Source organism: Ochotona princeps, chromosome 9, assembly GCF_030435755.1.
Source record: "Ochotona princeps isolate mOchPri1 chromosome 9, mOchPri1.hap1, whole genome shotgun sequence".
In the NCBI taxonomy this organism is placed as follows: Eukaryota; Metazoa; Chordata; class Mammalia; order Lagomorpha; family Ochotonidae; genus Ochotona; species Ochotona princeps.
In genome coordinates, this window is record NC_080840.1 from 37,332,480 (window position 1) to 37,349,785 (window position 17,306).

The 17,306-nt window shown below is 41.4% G+C and overlaps 1 protein-coding gene across 2 annotated transcripts in view; it reads left to right on the top strand.

The window, feature by feature from the left end:
* Window positions 1–17,306, top strand: part of SPIDR (scaffold protein involved in DNA repair) — a 389,493-nt gene that overhangs the window by 97,208 nt on the left and 274,979 nt on the right. For both annotated transcript variants that reach the window (XM_058668602.1, XM_058668603.1), the window contains exons 6-7: window positions 10,845–11,056; window positions 14,971–15,071. In XM_058668602.1, the coding sequence (XP_058524585.1) occupies window positions 10,845–11,056; window positions 14,971–15,071 (313 nt within the window). The remainder of the gene's footprint in view (window positions 1–10,844; window positions 11,057–14,970; window positions 15,072–17,306) is intronic.

Consider the following 17,306-nt stretch of genomic DNA (forward strand, 5'->3'; position numbering starts at 1 on the left):
AAAACAAGGCCTCATTTATTACTATGTTTTACCTCTAACTACGTTTGCATCAATGAACATGTGGTCATTTTTGTTTCTTTGTGCAGGTACTGAGTGTAGTTGGATGCCCAGATGGAGGGCAATGTGTGCTATCCCTGTGTGACTCTGGCAGGAGGCGACCAGACAGGTCATAACACAGTTCATATCAAAATCCCATTTGTTACAGTTGTGCTTGGAGAAGGCATGCTTTCCTTTCTCTCTGTGGTCATTGTAGACACAGCACACAAGGATCAGGGTAGAGAGGAGTAACAAGGGATTGCAGGTGGCACTGTGATCCCTCCTGGCCTGGGCACTCTCTGTATATCCTTGCTCTCAACTATGGCTGCAGCTGTGTGAACTTTGCCCCAGCAGGTTCCTTCCTGGAGCATTGTCACCTCTCTCCCCCTCCCTCCTGTTCTCCTCAGGTGCACCTTTGCTCTGCTTTCCTGTTCTCTTAGCTCCTCAGAGTGGGCACCTGCTATGTGAGAATGAGGTGGAGGGTGCTTTTGTAAACCTGTCTTGGCAGAACTCTCATTCCCACTGGGCTGCAGCTTCAGGTTGGAAATAGATTTGGTTTGGGGAAGGCAAGCCAAGTGGTTCACAAAGGTGTAACCGTGGGTGTAGCTTGTTAAACCTGTTTAACTCCAGAGATTTTTTGTTGTTGTTGAATATGTGAGAAAACCTACAAGTTTTTGTTAACCTTCTCAGTAAGTGGCTGTGATTTCCATGGATAAAGTTTCAGTCCCCAAACATACACCATGTGAACAGTGAAAGCTTATCTTGTATCAGTGGTTTAAGCCGTCTGGCATTGTGATGCTTTTATTGATCTTAATCATAATAGAAAATTAAATTCTGGCAACAGCAGGGCCTTTTTTTTTTCCTCCTGTTGTCCTTTTTTACACAGTAATGTTGGTGATGAATAACCAGAGAACAGCCCACATTAATTAAGATGTGTTTGTGTTACAGTTTCACTAGAATAGAAAGACCACGTGGGCGAGGACTTTGACTTCTGCCTCTTACTGTATCTACTGTGCCTGCACTGATTCCTGATCATTAGATTTGGGGGCAGAAATGAAGGCACTTGATAACCAGTTTGCTGGTATGTTACCCTAGGACCCTTCGATTGCTTCACGTTTTCAGAGTAGTCTGGACTTGACAGTTCTCCTTGCCATGAATTATCTTTAGCATTTTTGTTGTTGTTCCTCTCCAGCCCCATCCCCATCTGTCTTCCTTCAAAACAAGTAGTGTATTGTAGGTTGCAAATTATTCAGGAACTAATAATTCTCATGTTCTTTCCTTATTGCTGATTCTTCTCAGTTGCAGTGTGACTTTAAGAAAAGGAGACTGAACTGAGGACAGACAGGGTGAACTCAACATAGCACTGTTCTGGGTAATCTCATAAGATTCTACATGGACAGGTCTGGGCCTGGTCAGTAATTGGAAGGAAGGCCTCAGAGAACAGAAACTAGTGCCTGGCAGGATGTGTGGTGAGGAGCACGCCTGGCCTGCGAGTTGGGGCGCAACCAGCACCTGCCCCACAGGGCACCAGGAGTACAAGATGTCTTCTGTGTTTTGCCTTCTTGTGTTGCTGGAGCCAAAAGCATGAGACTTCTGTTTTTGCACAAAACATGAGTCAAATGAATTGTTTTCTGTCTTGTAATTGACTATCTTGAGGAATAGCAGTTTAGTTTCCATCAGCTGGGTAGGCATTTGTCTATAAAGATGTCATTTACATAGAGAGGTGATCATTTGTTAGAGCTGTTCCACAGTTGCTCTTGATATGACCTTTCTATAAATTCTAGAATTAACAGCTTTATTTTCAGAACATGAAAGGGCGGTGTTTCATCTAGCTAATTTGCTTCATTTGTCATGAAGGCAGCTTCCCCACTGAGGCACTGCTTCATCGTAGACTTGATTTCCTCCCTAGCAAATGCAGTTTTTCATGTAGAAAAACCCTAGAAATGCAGACTGTCACACATGGATAGGGATTAAGATTCATTTTACATGAATTGGAACATTGCAGGCAGTCAGGGCAATTGCTGAGAAGGATCTTTTCCCGTCATTGTAGGAAGAAATGCATTGATAGGATTACAAAAGTTAGTATTAGCTTAGAAAGTGTCAGATGAGTTGCACAGGGCATTATGCTGATTTGTCCAGTTTTAAAAACTTTAAAGTTTATAATAGGTATCCAAAGTTAATTTTTTAAAAGCCCGTTAGTGATATTATTGGATATCCAACTATCACTGGCTTTTCTGGTCAGCTCGCATGAGCGAATTTGTGCTTCTCATTGTACCTGAGCTCCTCTCACCACCCCACACCCCAGGATTGCATACCTTACCAAAAATAGGCAGATTTTAAGGACTAGAAGTCACAGGTCTTTTTTTTTTCCCTCCTTATCATCCTAGCTGTGCAGTATTATAAAATGTCCAAAGAAAAAATCCCACAAAGGAATGGAAGTCATGGAGTCATGACTTTTAATCTGTGTGGGAGGCTGGCTGTGATGAGACTGAAGAAACAGAAAAGCCCCTTAATTGTCAAGAGGGATCCAGGAGCTAGGGCACTGCTGGTAGTGCATCCTCACCTGTATCTGTCACAAGGACATCTTACCGAATCCTTTCTTAACCAGTGCCCTCTTTGACAAGCACCAGTGTTCCCAGCCTTCTGCCAGGTACTCTGTGTCTCTATGCAGGGCCTTTGATCATTAAAGCCCCAAATAGTATCTTCCCCTTTCTTTATTCCTAAATGTATTCTCTATTTCCATTACTAACACCATCATCCTGGGTGTTGTGAACTTTGGCCCCTCTTAACACTTCACTTGAACTGATTGACTTACTTTGAAGTATTTTCATTAGTAGTATCTGGTTACTATACAGTTTTAGAATACTAATTATTAAAGTAGGGGACCGGAAATGAATCAGCGCTTGCCAGTGTACTGAATTATCCCCAGTTCATTAAAAGGCTACATTAGCTTAATATACTGGAGCAATTTTGCTGGGAATGGTAACTAGTCAGAAGGCTCAGACTTTACCTCTGGCCCAGACTGCTGGAGTCGGGAGCCACATCAAGTGCACCAGTTTGTCCCCTAAAATCATCATCATTCCAAGAAAATAAATTTCGAGCCTGGTTCTCACCATTGATGGATCTATTCATTTATCTTTATGCAAGAGGATACGTGTGCTTCACTCCTTCACACACATAATTTAATTATACTTCAAAAACTCATCAGATTTTAGGGCTGTGGATAAAGCAGATTAAATTGCCATTTGGAACAGTGGGTCTTCTGTATTGGAGTACAGGTTCAAGTTCTTGCCGTTCCACTTCTGATCCAGCCTCCTGTTAATCTGCCTGGGAAAGCAGTAGGTGGTGATCCAAATACTTGAGCCCTTGCCACCCATGGGAGAGCTTAAGATAGAATTCCAGTCTCCTGGCTTTGGTCTGATCCAACTCTTGCTATTGTAGCCTCTGGGGGAATAAATCTGTTATAGAAAATCCCTTCTTCTGTTCCTTTGTCTTTCAAATAAGTGTATAAATAAACCTTAAAAAAGGAAAATACCTGTTTTTATAAGTGAACCGTCTATAAATTGTGTGTTTGTGTTATAATTAAAATGTTTCTAATTAACAGGAGGCCTGAATTTGCCATTTTTATCATTGGCTTTCATTTTTGCGACTGAAAGAAATTCTGGGTAGTCTGGTTTTGGTTTTTGTTTTAGTGCAGTGTTACAGTAACCTCAGTATCCCTAAATAATTTTAGATAGGATTGATAGAAAATTTTTATGTTTTGATGTGTGATATTTAGTTTTACCAAGCTTCCTGTTTCAATAGGTCATTTGCTAAACTAAAAAGACAGAAGTTCAAATGACAGTAGTTTGTCAAGGATTTCATTTTCTGTCATTGGATTGATCTGCCTACCTCGACTACATTGACATGGATAAGTTTGTTCAATAGCTTGCTGAATGGGAGTTTAACTTTCATTTTTAAACAGTTAAAGCAAACCCACCAGTGTGTTCAGTGAAACTAGTCTCAAATCTTTGTTTTTAGCTTTGGAAATGAGAACCTAGGTTTATTGATACTCTGATTTGCTCTGATTTTCAGGGCACTAAAAGAAAAACTTTCATGTTGCTAAAGACAACCGAAAAATCTATTATTGAAACTGGAAATATTGAAAATCATTATTTTCTATTTTTACTGGCCTTCCCAAATCATGTGGTTCATACTTTAGAACTTTTTCAGTTGCAAGCCACTTTAAAATTAGTGGAGTTCATTTACAATTGGGATTTGCTACCTTCTCTTACAATATTAGAAAATTGGGTAATGATTGGCTAGAGCCCTGAAACCATTACAGGGTTGAGTGAGAGGAGGTGGCCAATTGTTGTATATTGCTGCTGCCCCCTCCCTCCTCTCACCTGCCTGCACCTGGAGGCCCCAGGATTACAGCCTTTGCCAAGTCATTACTTGGGTAACTCAGCCAGTGAGCCAGTGACCAGTGATAGAGTCACTGATCTAGATGGCCCACAAGATATTTCTGTTTTTTTGTTTTATTCATTTTGAAATGAGAACATCCTTAGTTACCAAACAACTTGGAATAAAGTATCATCCTCCTACCCATTATTTGGCTTCCTGCCTGGATCTCTTTTTTTTTTTCCTCCTCCCCCATTTTGTTTTCTGTTTTCTCCTCTCTTGATATCTGAATGCCTGAATTTTTCTAGTGAAATATTATGCTTCCTTATATTAAATTTATTAAATTACAAATATTTTAAACGAATTATTAAGAAATTAATAATACAGAAAAATCTTAAGAAATCAATCATACTCATAGAAAGGGAAAAAAATGCTTCCAGTGAAAACAGTGGTTAAAGTGAAAAGTAGGCATCTTAGCAACCAGAGGAATTGCAGTGCCTTTCTCTGAAGCCTTAAACCATTGTTCTCTGAATGTAAGCATTTATTTGTATTGCTCTGTATTTGTTTTTTATTTATGTCCATAAGGTCTTCATATGTACATTGTTTTTGTAATTTTCTGTATCCTTATCATGACTTAAGGATCTGTCTCCTTCTTAATGGTTTCAGAATAGTTACTTGCGTAACTACCATAACCAACACTTGACTAATAGATGATTGTAGGTTGTTTTTCAAAAAATCATGCTACTGTATGTACCTCCACCTGCATATCTGTCTATGCAGTTAATTAATATGCCAGCTTTTTCTCCCTTCAGATTGGTAGTCAGTCATTCCCAAATAGGTTTTTCCTTCTTCTGTATTATTCTTTACACACTAGAGCCTTCCCCATGTACTGTTTACTTGCCAAGTAGTAGAAAAGGATAATCAACTTAGGAAAAAGACCAAAGTCAGTAGAGATCTTTTCTTGCATCATTGCAATATTACAAATTGATCTTGTAATCTTGAGCTGAGGTTTATACTGATGTGATTGAAGTCTCTCTGCAGGGTTCCCCTGGGGCCCGCTCACAACAACTTCGTGTTGCTTCAGAGTGCCGATGAAGTTTTCTGTATACTCACAGTTTTTCATTTTCTTAAGTAGGTGCAGCAAAGGATCTGAGTAGATTATCTTGTTTTGGTTTTTGGTTCACTGATTTGGACTCTTTTTTTTTTTTTTAATGTATAAATTTCCTAGTGTTGGGTCTATTTCTGGAATTTCAAGTCTGTTTCACTGACTTGTCTATTTCTGTGTTGTATCAAGTTATTAATAACTATAAACAGTATAATTAAGTATCTGCTAGAAGTAATTGCTTGTTTTTTTGTTTTTGTTTTTGTTCTGTAGAATGTTCCTTCCTTGAATTTCAAAATGCTGGAGAGAAGCCCTTTAAGTTTAGTTGGGTGATTCTACTTAGTGTCAGAAAAGTATTTCTTAAATGTAAGTTCACCTCTAGACTGAGCTGAGGCTCATGAGTATTCACTGAAGTCTTCCAGTTCAGTGAGGGCGCAGCTGTTTGCAACCATGGAGGCCAGCAGCAATTTGGAAATGTGCATCTGGGAGCGGGGAGCAGGGAGCTTGCTACTACCAGGGGCTGATACTAACCATTGTGGGGGCTTGAGCAGGTCTCGTGGTTTTTTTTTTTTTTTTTTTTGAAGATTTATTTATTTTTATTGGAAAGTCAGACATACAGAGAGGAAGATCTGTCAGCTGATTCACTCTGCAAGTGGCTGTAACGGCCAGAGCTGAGCCGATCTGAAACCAAGAGCCAGGAGCCTCCTCTGGGTCTCCATGCCAGGGCAGGATGCAGAGTGCAGGGTCCCAAGGCTTTGAGCCGTCCTCTGTTGCTTTCCTAGGCCGCAAGCAGAGATCTGGATGGGAAGCAGAGCCACCAGGATTAGAACCGGTGCCCGTATGGGATCCTGGCGTGTGCAAGGCAAGGACTTTAGCCACAATGCTACTGCACTTGGCCCAGGTCTCATTTTTATAGGACACCATCTCATACACAGCAGTTGCCCTTCAGACATAAGTAGTTTTCTGTCACTGTTTTCCACTCAGCTGTTGTGAGGAACAAGTGAGTTAGGATCTGCAGGAGTCTTTTAAAACTTGAAAGCCTGGTAGAAGAACTTGAAGATAATGGTAATGATGGTATGGTGGTTGTTCTTACAGTTCTTGATTTATTTTCATTAGAGGAAGCCTCCTGGTTCCAGAAAATGGGAAGGAATTAGCTGAGAAAGATGCACTGTGAATTTTTCACTGTCATCCAGATTGTTCTGATTGAAACTGAAGGCAGGCCTGATGAGGGCTTGTGTGGGCTGACACCTCAAGACATGGGAGGCCTAAGAGGGGGCCGAGGAAGCAGAGGCTAAGATGCCAGTAGATATCATGTGTACCAGGCAGGGAAGATGCGTCATGAAAGTCTTTCCCCAGGGGTTGGAGAGTCACAAGTCTGCATATAATAAGGAGGGCAAACGGTGTTGTAAGCATCTGGAGATGTCATTTATGACCTGACCTAGAGTGAAAAGGTTATCCCAGTTGTAGGGGTCAGGAGGAGTGAATCCAGGATGGAAACAGTGACACCTGCTCAGAGGTTTTACTTCCCAGCATGGCACCTAGTGGTGGGGTGACGGACAAGGGGTAAGGGACAGCTTTGAGTTGGTTTTAGAGGCAGGACTTACTGGTGGACTTACCATCTGTGAGCTCCTGGTTTAAGCACCTGGCTTGAATGTGGAGCTTATAAGGCAAATGGTTGTGCAGAGTGGGATAAAGTTCAGTTTGGGGGCAGCATTGTAGCTTAGCAAGTGAAGCCAGACTCCAATGTGGGTGCTGGTTTGTATCTTAGATGCTCCATTTCTGATCCATTTCCCTGTTAATGGCCTGGGAAAATCTGCAAAAGATGGGCTGAGTGCTTCAGCTCCTGCTATCCGTGTGTGAGATCTAGATGGAGTTCCTGGCTCCTGGCTTCAACCTGGCCCAGTGCTGGCTGTTGGAACTATCCGGGGAGTGAACCAGCAGATGGAAGATCTCTTTCTCTCTACCTTTCTTTGTGTCTGTTCCCCCACCCCCTCTCTTTGTAACTCTTATAAATAAAAATAAATAAATAAATAAATAAATAAATCTTAAAACAAAAGATGTTCCACAGCTTGCCCCTCACCCAATATTTAGTGTTATGTGTTTTATCTCTTGTAGCTCAGTATGAACTCTAAACTTTTGCGCATTTGGACTCATGAATATCCATTATAGTTGTCATGGTTTTAACTTTATCATGCCAGTTGCACATAGCTGAATCAAAGTGTTGTTTTATGCTATCCTTTTATATCTGGAAGAAAATGAAATATGCAGATATAAACTTTCTGAAACAATTGTCATGTCTTCTGTTTTCCTTTATTTATCAAGGACCTTTGACCTCCTGTAATCTCTTTAGTCAGCTTAAATGATGCTGATCTCAAGATCCCAAACTGGGCCTTCTCTTTTTGCTTCTGTATGCTTTCCACTGACAGCCTTTTCCAACTCCTGCCTTTTTCACTGTGTTTCTGGTCTTATGATTGTCGAAGCTGGTCTTAAAATGCCAGGCCCATAGAACCATGGCCTGTTGATAGCCATTTTACCTCAATTCTTCTCCAACCTTGATGTATCAGACTCAGACCCAGACTCCATAATTGTGATTTCCCTTTCAGGTGTGTCTCCTGAAATCTGTTTCTGGAATGACACATTCCTTATACTAGACGCCTGGTGCTCACTTTGATCCCTAACATCAGAGTTCTTAAGTGTTGTTGCCTCGGTTTTCTCTGTTTCTGTTAATATTATCCCCAGTATCACTCACACCTTTTTTATGTTTTGTTCTAAGTGGAAGAGCCTTTTAGGCAGCTGCTTTCCCTGCTTCCTGTCCTGAGTCCCTTTCCTCTCCCTTTTCACTCTGTGTTCTTCAGAATGTAGTTGGTGATACCATCTGTTGTTGTCAGCCCCTGTTTAAAGCTATCACTGCCATCCTGCTGTCTTAAGGCAGTTTCCCCGCTGTGGTTTGCAGGGTCCTTCTGCAGCTTTACCTCTTGCCCCTTCTTCTAGACTTTCTTAATCTCCTCATATTCTTAGTCCTTTCATTCCTTCCTCCTGATATATTTCTACTCTCCCTGCCCAGTTAACTCTCATTCAGCATTCAGTTGCATGTGGTAAATCCGGGGAAGCAAAGCTTTCCTGGCGGTCTTTTCTTACCGCCCTTATTCACTTGTCCCACCTGCTCTTACTATTCCAGTTAGGGGTTCTTGGAGCTCCAGCAGTATTTCTATAATGTTTCTCCTGAGTCAGGTTTCCCCTGTCCCTGTGAAACAGTACGAATCCTTTTCACAGTTATACACAAGTCTCTAGCACAGGCTCCAGCGGTTGGTTTACTTAATTCTGGGAAGGAGGGTGGTTCTCAATTGCAGGGGTGGCTTTGTTTCCCGGGAAACATTTGGCAGTGTCTGGAGACATTTTAAATTAGTTAATGTCTAAAGAGGCAGAAGACAGGGAGAGATAGATACAGAGAGATCTCTTAACTGCTGGTTCACTTCCAAAATTCCCACACTGGCCTGGGAGATGGACGGGGACAGCCCTAAACAGGGAATTGTGAACTCAGTCCAGGTTTTCCTTGGGACTGGTAGGGACTCAACTACTTGAGCCATCACTGCTGCTTCCCAGGGTCACATCAGTAGCAAGATGAAACAAAGTCCTGGAGGCAGAAATCAGAATCAGGCATTCTGGTATGGAACTCAGGTATCCTTCCCTGGAGACACTTTTGGTTCATGTGACTGGTGGGGTGGGTGCTACTGTCATCCAATGAGTGCATTCCTTGGATGATGCTGAATGCCCTACAGGGCACAGGATGGCCTCATCACATTGGCCCAAAACCTAATGGTATCAAAAAGGAAAGATCCTACTCCAGGATAGAATGCAAAGTTTCATCAAGAAATGACATCTTATAGCAAAGGGAGCTAAAAATGGAGTTCTCAATTCCTGTGAGAAGCTTCATTTTTGAGGAGCTTCATTTTTCAGTCTGTGGCTGATTTTCCATTCTTATGTAGAAGCTACCTTATGGGGAAAACGTGTGCCCCAAATGGCTGTTAACGGGCAGGCAGCTTTCCTTTTCTTATTTTAGATATACCTAACAGCTGATGACTACCCAAGCTGAGTTTTTTAGGTGTAGAGATAGGTGATGTGTTTTTAAAGACTTGAAAAAGAGTTAACTATATATTCCACAGAGAAGACCAAACATGATTAGTCTTTTTTTAATGCAGAAGAGTAAATAAAAAAACACCACCTCCAGCACCAGTTTCCCCTTCAATGTTTCCATTCATTCACCTGCCACAATGCTGGTGACACAATCCATGCTGGTCTGTAGAGGGATGGTGTCTGTCCCTCACAGGAGAGCCCATACTGCTTTGTTAGTGTACTGGGACAAAGATCCATTCAAATGAGTGTATGGCTTATATGTATTGCATTTATGAATTGATATAGTTACTAAATTACATGGATCTGGTGGCACACTAGAAAATTCGAATATTGGAGGAAGGATTGTTTCTGCTACTAGAACCACCTGGGTCTGCATTGTATAACCTAGTAATGTGGAGGTAAAGTCCTGTCATGCACCAGAGGTTTAGTGTACCTCTATACAGACAGAAAACATCACCAGGAAGGTTTTGATTCTTGTCTGCAACACTGACTAGGCGGTTTGAGTTCTTTCATAATCTAGATCTCAAAAAAATATATATTTTCAGAAACTTAAATAGGAGAAAGAAGGGAATATTTAGGAAATGTTAGGGAAAAGAGACCTTGACTCATTGTTACAATTTCAAGTTCATCTCTGTAAAATATTACATTGCAGCTGTGATAAAAAAAAAACATCAAGTTTTCATCTTTACTCTGAGTGATGTCATGGTAATTTAAATGATTTATTCATGGAGAGGAAATTGTCCTTATATTTGCTATGTAAAATAGACTATTAATTAGCCCCACATTAAAATTCAGAATCAGAAAAAAGATTTTTCCCATCAGATAGAACATAATAGATCAGCATCAGCCTTTCAAGTTATTGTAATTGTGTTTGGAGACCTCCCGCATCTGAGACAACGTGTGTTTTAGTTAGTGAAAGAAGATTGAAATATTTGTATTGGCCTCAGTGGGCTCAGTGAGATATTGACTGCTTCACAATTGGTCTAATATCTTGGTTTCTTGCTTTCTTATGATTCTTTTGTTTTAATTTTTTTTTTTTGTCAAAAGATAGATCTGATCTGTAGGTGCTGTATGCAAAACCCTGTTTTAAGGACTGTAATTTTAAGGGAAGAAAATGACACACATGTGGAAATGTGGTCTTGGATAAAACATTCTTCATATTTTATTGCATTTCTCTTAATTTTTTTTTCAGCAAAGTTCTGCAGAAATTTTGGAATATTCCTCAGATAGTGGAAAAGAAGATGAATTGGAGAACACACTGTCCATTGATGCAGAGTCTCCCCACAAACAGCAGCTCGATTTGGGATCAGCAAAATCACCAGCACCTGTCTTAAGTACACCCCAGAGACAGACAGCTAAATTTTTCAAGACATCAGAAAATTCAGCAAGGAAGAAATTTTTAAGGTTAAACCATATCTTTTTAAATACCTTTCTTTCAGTTTTTCTCTTTCCTTGAAAACCTAAGTATCCAAAATATTAATTTTAAAGTAATTATTTACTTAAAAAGGAAAATGGGCATAATAGAATTACAACTATGATGAGCAGATATTGAAGTCCTAAATCCTGGAGTTGATGTGAGGAATTATTCACTCAGGTTGAGTGCTGATGAATATGAGCATGACCAGCTTACACAACTGCTTTCTGGGATATAGATCTGTTTGCCTACCAAACTTTCTTGAGCATCTGTGTCTTAGGTGCAGTCTCATACAGTGGAGACAAGTGAGCTACTGTCTGTTCTTGCTAGCTTGTTATCTAAAGAATAGAAACAAATATAGACTTTGTCAGGTTACTTTTTTTGAGTATGTTGACCAAGATAGGCGCAGGCAACACTAGCAAATGTAAAGAAAAAAGACCGGTGGGCACAAAATAGCCAGAGGTTTTATAGAGAGCCACCATGGAGGAACATCCCTGTCCCAAGAGAGAATCAGTTTGGGCAGCCACAGTGGGCAAAACAGGATGTGTGGAGGAACCTGTAGGGACCTGTTGCAACTTTGTGTCATACAAGGTCTCTTTGTTCATTAAATATGAGTAAGAACAAAACAGCTAAACAAAAACCCCATTGAATGTTAGAGAACCTGTGGGAAGCAATGCCACTGAAAGAAAAGTGGAAGAGAATTCCAAGGCATAAGGATCTGAGTAGAGGGAGTGGGAGGGTATGGATCTGTTGGAGGTGACTCTGCCTTAAGAGAGGGCTGGCTGATGGCATTTGGGACTGCAAGCTGAGGGTGCGGCATGGTGGTACCCAGGACTCCTGTGCTGGGAGCTGTAGCAGGTCTAGGCTACAGGCTCTCCAAAGTTTACAGAGAATAGAAGAGACAGACTTGGAAACAATGAGGAGGGTTCAGCAGAGGCTGAGTTAGTAAGATAATGAATCTGTCCATGTCCTGGAGAGGAAATGAGGGAGGGTAGGAGAGGAGCAACCCGCCCAGAGCTGAGTGCAAGGGAAGAGTGGTGGAAGGAAGAGCAGGATGTGGCTGTGTCTAATGGGCTGGGTGCAGCAGGGTGAGAAAGTTCATGCATGTTCCCCATAATGTGTTTTTTTTATAAAATGAAGCATAAAGCCTTATACACAGAGTGACTAAGTGGTGACCACAAAAGAGAATTGGTGGTGCTTTGCAGTAGTAACTGGGGAGAAAGGGAAGAATGTTCATTAAAGAGATTAGAATGTATTTGTTGGTGAAGGCAGTGTCATTCAATTATAGAAAGTCACATCTCCAACCCCCTATAGGTCCTACTATATGCTGAGTACTGTTTCACTTGCAGGAAACATGGCAGTGCACAGAAATGACACAGCCTTTGCATGTGTAGCAGTCAGCTGAAAAAGAGCCAAGACATAGTAGTCCTTACATCAGAAGCAAGTAAACTTTGTGGAGACAAAGCAGAAAGTGGTTATAGAGAATGGTCTAGAGTAGGCAGTGGCATTTTAGTTTTATACTGGAGTGCTGGAGTGGGCATCTGGCTTAGCAGTTAGGATTCGTGGCATCCCCTATTGCATTACCTGGGTTTGAGTCTCGGCTCCACTTCTGATTCCAACTTCCTGCTAATGTGTACCAAAGAAGTCAGCAGGTGATAGCCGAATTAGCTAGGTCCCTGCCACTCATGTTGGAGACCCAGGTTACCTTGCTGTCTCCCAGCATCATCCAAGACTAAGCCTGGGTGTTACAGGCATGTGAGGTGTAGGCCAGCAGACAAAGATCTCTGTCCTGTCTCTTTCTCTCTGTCTGTCTCTTAAATAACAAATGAATTTAAGAGAAAACCAAGGACTCAAGGAAGCCCTCAGCAGGTGACATCCAGCAGCAAGAAAAATTAAACTACCATTTCCCGTAATAAGGCAGGAGACAGTGCAGGGGCTAAGATGGTTTTGGTTTCATTTCTTCAGTGTGAAAATCATTTTGAGTATTTTGAGTATTTTCAGTTTGATGAGTCTCAATGAGAATACAAGTTTGGACTTGGTGGGCAGTTTGGGTGCTGGGAAGGTGGGTTTGTGTGCTTCAGGGTCCAGTTTTACAGCACAAGTTGGGTTGGTATGCCAGGGAAAGGATGTAGACCAAGAGGAGAATCTTGCACTTGACTTGATTAGGTGTGGAGGCAGAGGCTGCTGCAGTGGAATCAAAATGAGAGAGTATAATGTCCTGCAGGATGGTAAGAGGCTTGCCTAGGAAGAGAGACCACGATGAAGTGAGATGGCTGTGGCTCAGAATGGTCAGTGTGCTGTGTGGTAAAGCCAACTCCTTGTAGTGGTCAGACTAGAGATATGCCTAATCCAAGAGAGAAAGAGAATAGCTAAAGACAGTGTAGAGAAAGCTCCTTGGAGAAGTTTTTCTATAAAGGAGGCAGATCCATAGGGTGTTAGTTGGAGGGCGTTGTAAGAGTCAAGGTGTCATTTTTTTAAGGTGGGATAAATTTCAACTTGTTTATGTGCTGATGGGAAAGGTCTCAGAGATAGAAGGAAATTTCTAAGACAGTGTGGGCAGAAGACAGTGATGGAGTGCTCTCTGGAATGATGAATAGTATGCACTTAAAATGGGTGATGTATAAGGACCCCAAAGTGTGTGCCTGTGACAGGTTGGGTAGAGCCCATACAGGTGCCTGGATGGACCTGGTCAGGAGCACAGGTAGTCCATCTCTGGACAGGTGGTAGAACGAAATCATGAGGATGCAGGTAGATATTTGTGGCTTGGGAACAAGATCTGTCTGATCACCCTAATGTTAGTGTACGGGAATGTCCTTCATGAGTTGATAGGGAAGATGGGGAGGGAGGTATGGGGCTTACAGGGAGAGAGTATGTGACATAGTCACGTAGTATGGATGAGTGAGCTTGGGGAATGCTTGAGGTTGTCTGGTAGGTTAAGCTTCTGTTTGCAGTGATGGTTTTTAATTGAATTTGAGACTGACCAATCAGTGCAGAGTCAACCCTGAGGTTTGAGTATCCTTCCTCCAGACATGGCTCAGTAGTGTCTTTCTGAACCATGTTCCTAAGAAAGTGCTGGGGCCGTGGGGCCTGGGGTGGTAGCCTCATGGCTAAAGTCCTTGCCTTGCGTGCACTGGAATCCCATATGTTTGCTGGATCATGTCCAAGCATATGGGCACCGTGTCCATCCAGCTCCCTGCCTGTGGCCTGGGAGAGCAGTAGAGGATGGTCCAAAGCCTTGGAACTCTGCCCCCAAGTGGGAGACCCAGAGGAAGTTCCTGGCTGCTACCTTTGGATCAGCTCAACTTCGGCCATTGAGGCCACTTGGGGAGTGAGCCAGTGAGTGGAAGATATTTCTCTCTGTCTCTCTGACTTTGCAGTAAAAGTAGTAAATCCTTAGAAAACAAATAAAAGAAAGGAAGGAAGGAAGGGAGAGACAGATAAAGTAAGAGTGAAGGAAGGAAGGAAGGAGAGAAAAAGAGGGAGAAAAGAAGGAAGGAAGGAAGGGAGATAGAGATAAGAAAGAGAAAGAAAAGAAAAAGTAAATGCTGGGGCCAGCAAACAGCATGAACAATCAGGCAACACAGGTTTAGGCAATTAACATTAAACCACAAAAAATTGGAAAGAGAATTAAACTGATACTTAGCCATGATATTTATAAATATATGGTATTCTTAGAATCAGTTTATCAGTCCCTAATTGTAAGAATCAGAAAGCTGAGCTCCCAAGAAAATTTGCACATTGAACTAAGAAGGTATAATCTTTAAGAAGGAATTTTAATGTCAAAAAATGTTAAAATTTTGTATATTTTATCTATTTGTCTCTGGTTGGCAAGTATAAAATATGAATGATTTTACAATTATGAAACTTTTCTTTGAAATAAAATATATTGTAATTCGTTAAACAGAGGTGGGCTTGCAGAAAGACTAAATGGACTGCAAAATCGAGAGAGATCTACCATTTCTTTGTGGAGACATCAGCATGTTCCTTACCAAAGAACACTTTCAGGTAAGGTTTGCTCAGGCATCTGAGATCATAGGTAAGAACAATTACAGGTTATTTTTATGTTAAAATATGTGAAGCTAATTCATGATTTCTCAGTAATGTAGTTTTTCACCAGCATTTATTTTTATTTACCACTGACATCACGAAAATGCACATAATTAATTATATAATTATATAATTTGATGACTCGGAAGGTAAGTAAACACACAATGAAAACATTACCAAACACTCAGAAGATAAGTAAGTGTAATAACCTAATCCAAGTCTGAACCACGAATCTCAGATGACTGTTTATTTGGAGAACCTGTGAAGCTAGCAGCACAATCTTTGCTATCAACCTGTCCATCACCTCCAAAGGTTTCCTTCTATTCTCTTATTTCATCATTACTGTTCATATTTTTTGAATAAGAATGCTTAATATATATGTTCTTAACATAATAAGTATATAATATAACTTAATTAACTACAGATAGTAAGCTATATAATCATATCCAGGACTCATTTGTTTCCTTTTTTTAAATTTTTATTTTATTTTAGATAATTTTTACGTATTTGATTAAGGTACAAAGGGTTAAGGGCTAGAAAAGAGTGGGTGAGACCATTGTTTTCACATTCTCTTTTTTCATTACTGGAATGGGGGAATGGTAGAGAGACAAGGGGAGAAGCCACACCCAGCCTCCCAACCATCCCTGAATCCCCAGTGCAGGGCATGCTCCGAGGGTCCTACTCAGGTGGGTTTGATAATTCAGCGGTTCTGAATTGCTGTCAGTTTCCCCACTCCTCCTATGTTGAAATGTCTCCAGAATCTACTGGGTGACACAGTCTATCTTAGAGTCTCCGTTTGTTCAGGTATTCATTGCCAACTCTTTGCTGGGGTTGCTGATTGATTTTCTCTGTCCTTCATTCTCTATTACGGTAACAGGTATCCTCTGCAGGCTCCAATGTATTGCCATATTTTCCATGTGCATCTGGATGTGCTGTCCACTGCTCCATCTAAGCCACTGAGGAGGCCCAGCTCTGACACATGCACTCCATGGTCAGCCCACGGAACCTGTAATTCTCTCCATGGTTGGAGTTCTGAGTCCAGTGGTTCAGTTGGGAGGATTCCCAATGACACCTCATCTGAGGTGATCCCAGACCTGATTCTTGTGTGTGCTTGTCAATATAGGTCCAGCCTATTCCATTGCCCAAATCTACCTATGTGCGCACTGGTAGTTGCAATTGCTGGGTCAGTTCTATCTCCAGCCCTATCTTCTATTCAAACTAACGGATGTTGCAGTCCAGCCCAGTCTGCCCATTGCACATTTGGCCTTCACGCAAACCAATGGGAGTTGTAGCCTAGTTGGAGTGACCCTACTCCCTGCCCTGGTTTCTGTGTTTGCCAACATGTACAGCAAATTGTTCCAATCTGTCCCACATCTCATTCTACTCTTGCACATATCAAGAGGAATTGAAGCCAAGATCACCCAGCCAGCCTCTCTTACTAGTCCACGCTGGTGCCAGTAGGTACCACTCTCCATCAAGCCATGCCTACTCAGGACTCATTCGTTTCTGTACACACAGCTTTGAGTGTTGTCAAATCCCCATACCTGTAGCCCCAGATAGCTACCATTCCATTCTCCTCTTCTATTACCAGAGCACCTAGTAATAAAAAAAGAAAAAGCACCCAAATTCAGAAGGAAAAAGTAAAATTATCTGTTTGCAGATAATATATAAACTCTAAACACACACCACACACACATGCACAGTTAAGAACTAACCAGCCTAATTGTAGGATTCAAAAGTAATTTGAAGTTCTATTATTGTTATTTTAATAGTGCTAACTATTGGATTGTTTAATTGTTTTTTGCTTGAAAGCCTGAATACAGAGTCAGAAAGACTTCCACTCAGTGATTCAGTCCTCAAATGGCCACAACAGCCATGGTTAAGTTAATCTGAAGCTGAGAGCCAGAGCTTTTCCCAGTCTCCTACACAGGAGCAAGGTTCCAAGGACTTGGGCTAACCCCTGCTGTTTTTCCAAGCCATAAGCAGGGAGCTGGATTGGAAGTAGAACAACCAGGACTAGAATCTGCATACCCATAGGGAGTGGATGCTGGCGCCAAAGACAGAAACTTAGCTCATAATGCCATGGTACCTGCTGCACAGTGAATTGTTTTAAAATTTTAAGAGGCCAATTCCATTTACAACAGCATCAGAAGGAATAAAACGTATATCAAGAAAATAATTGTGCTCTGGAAA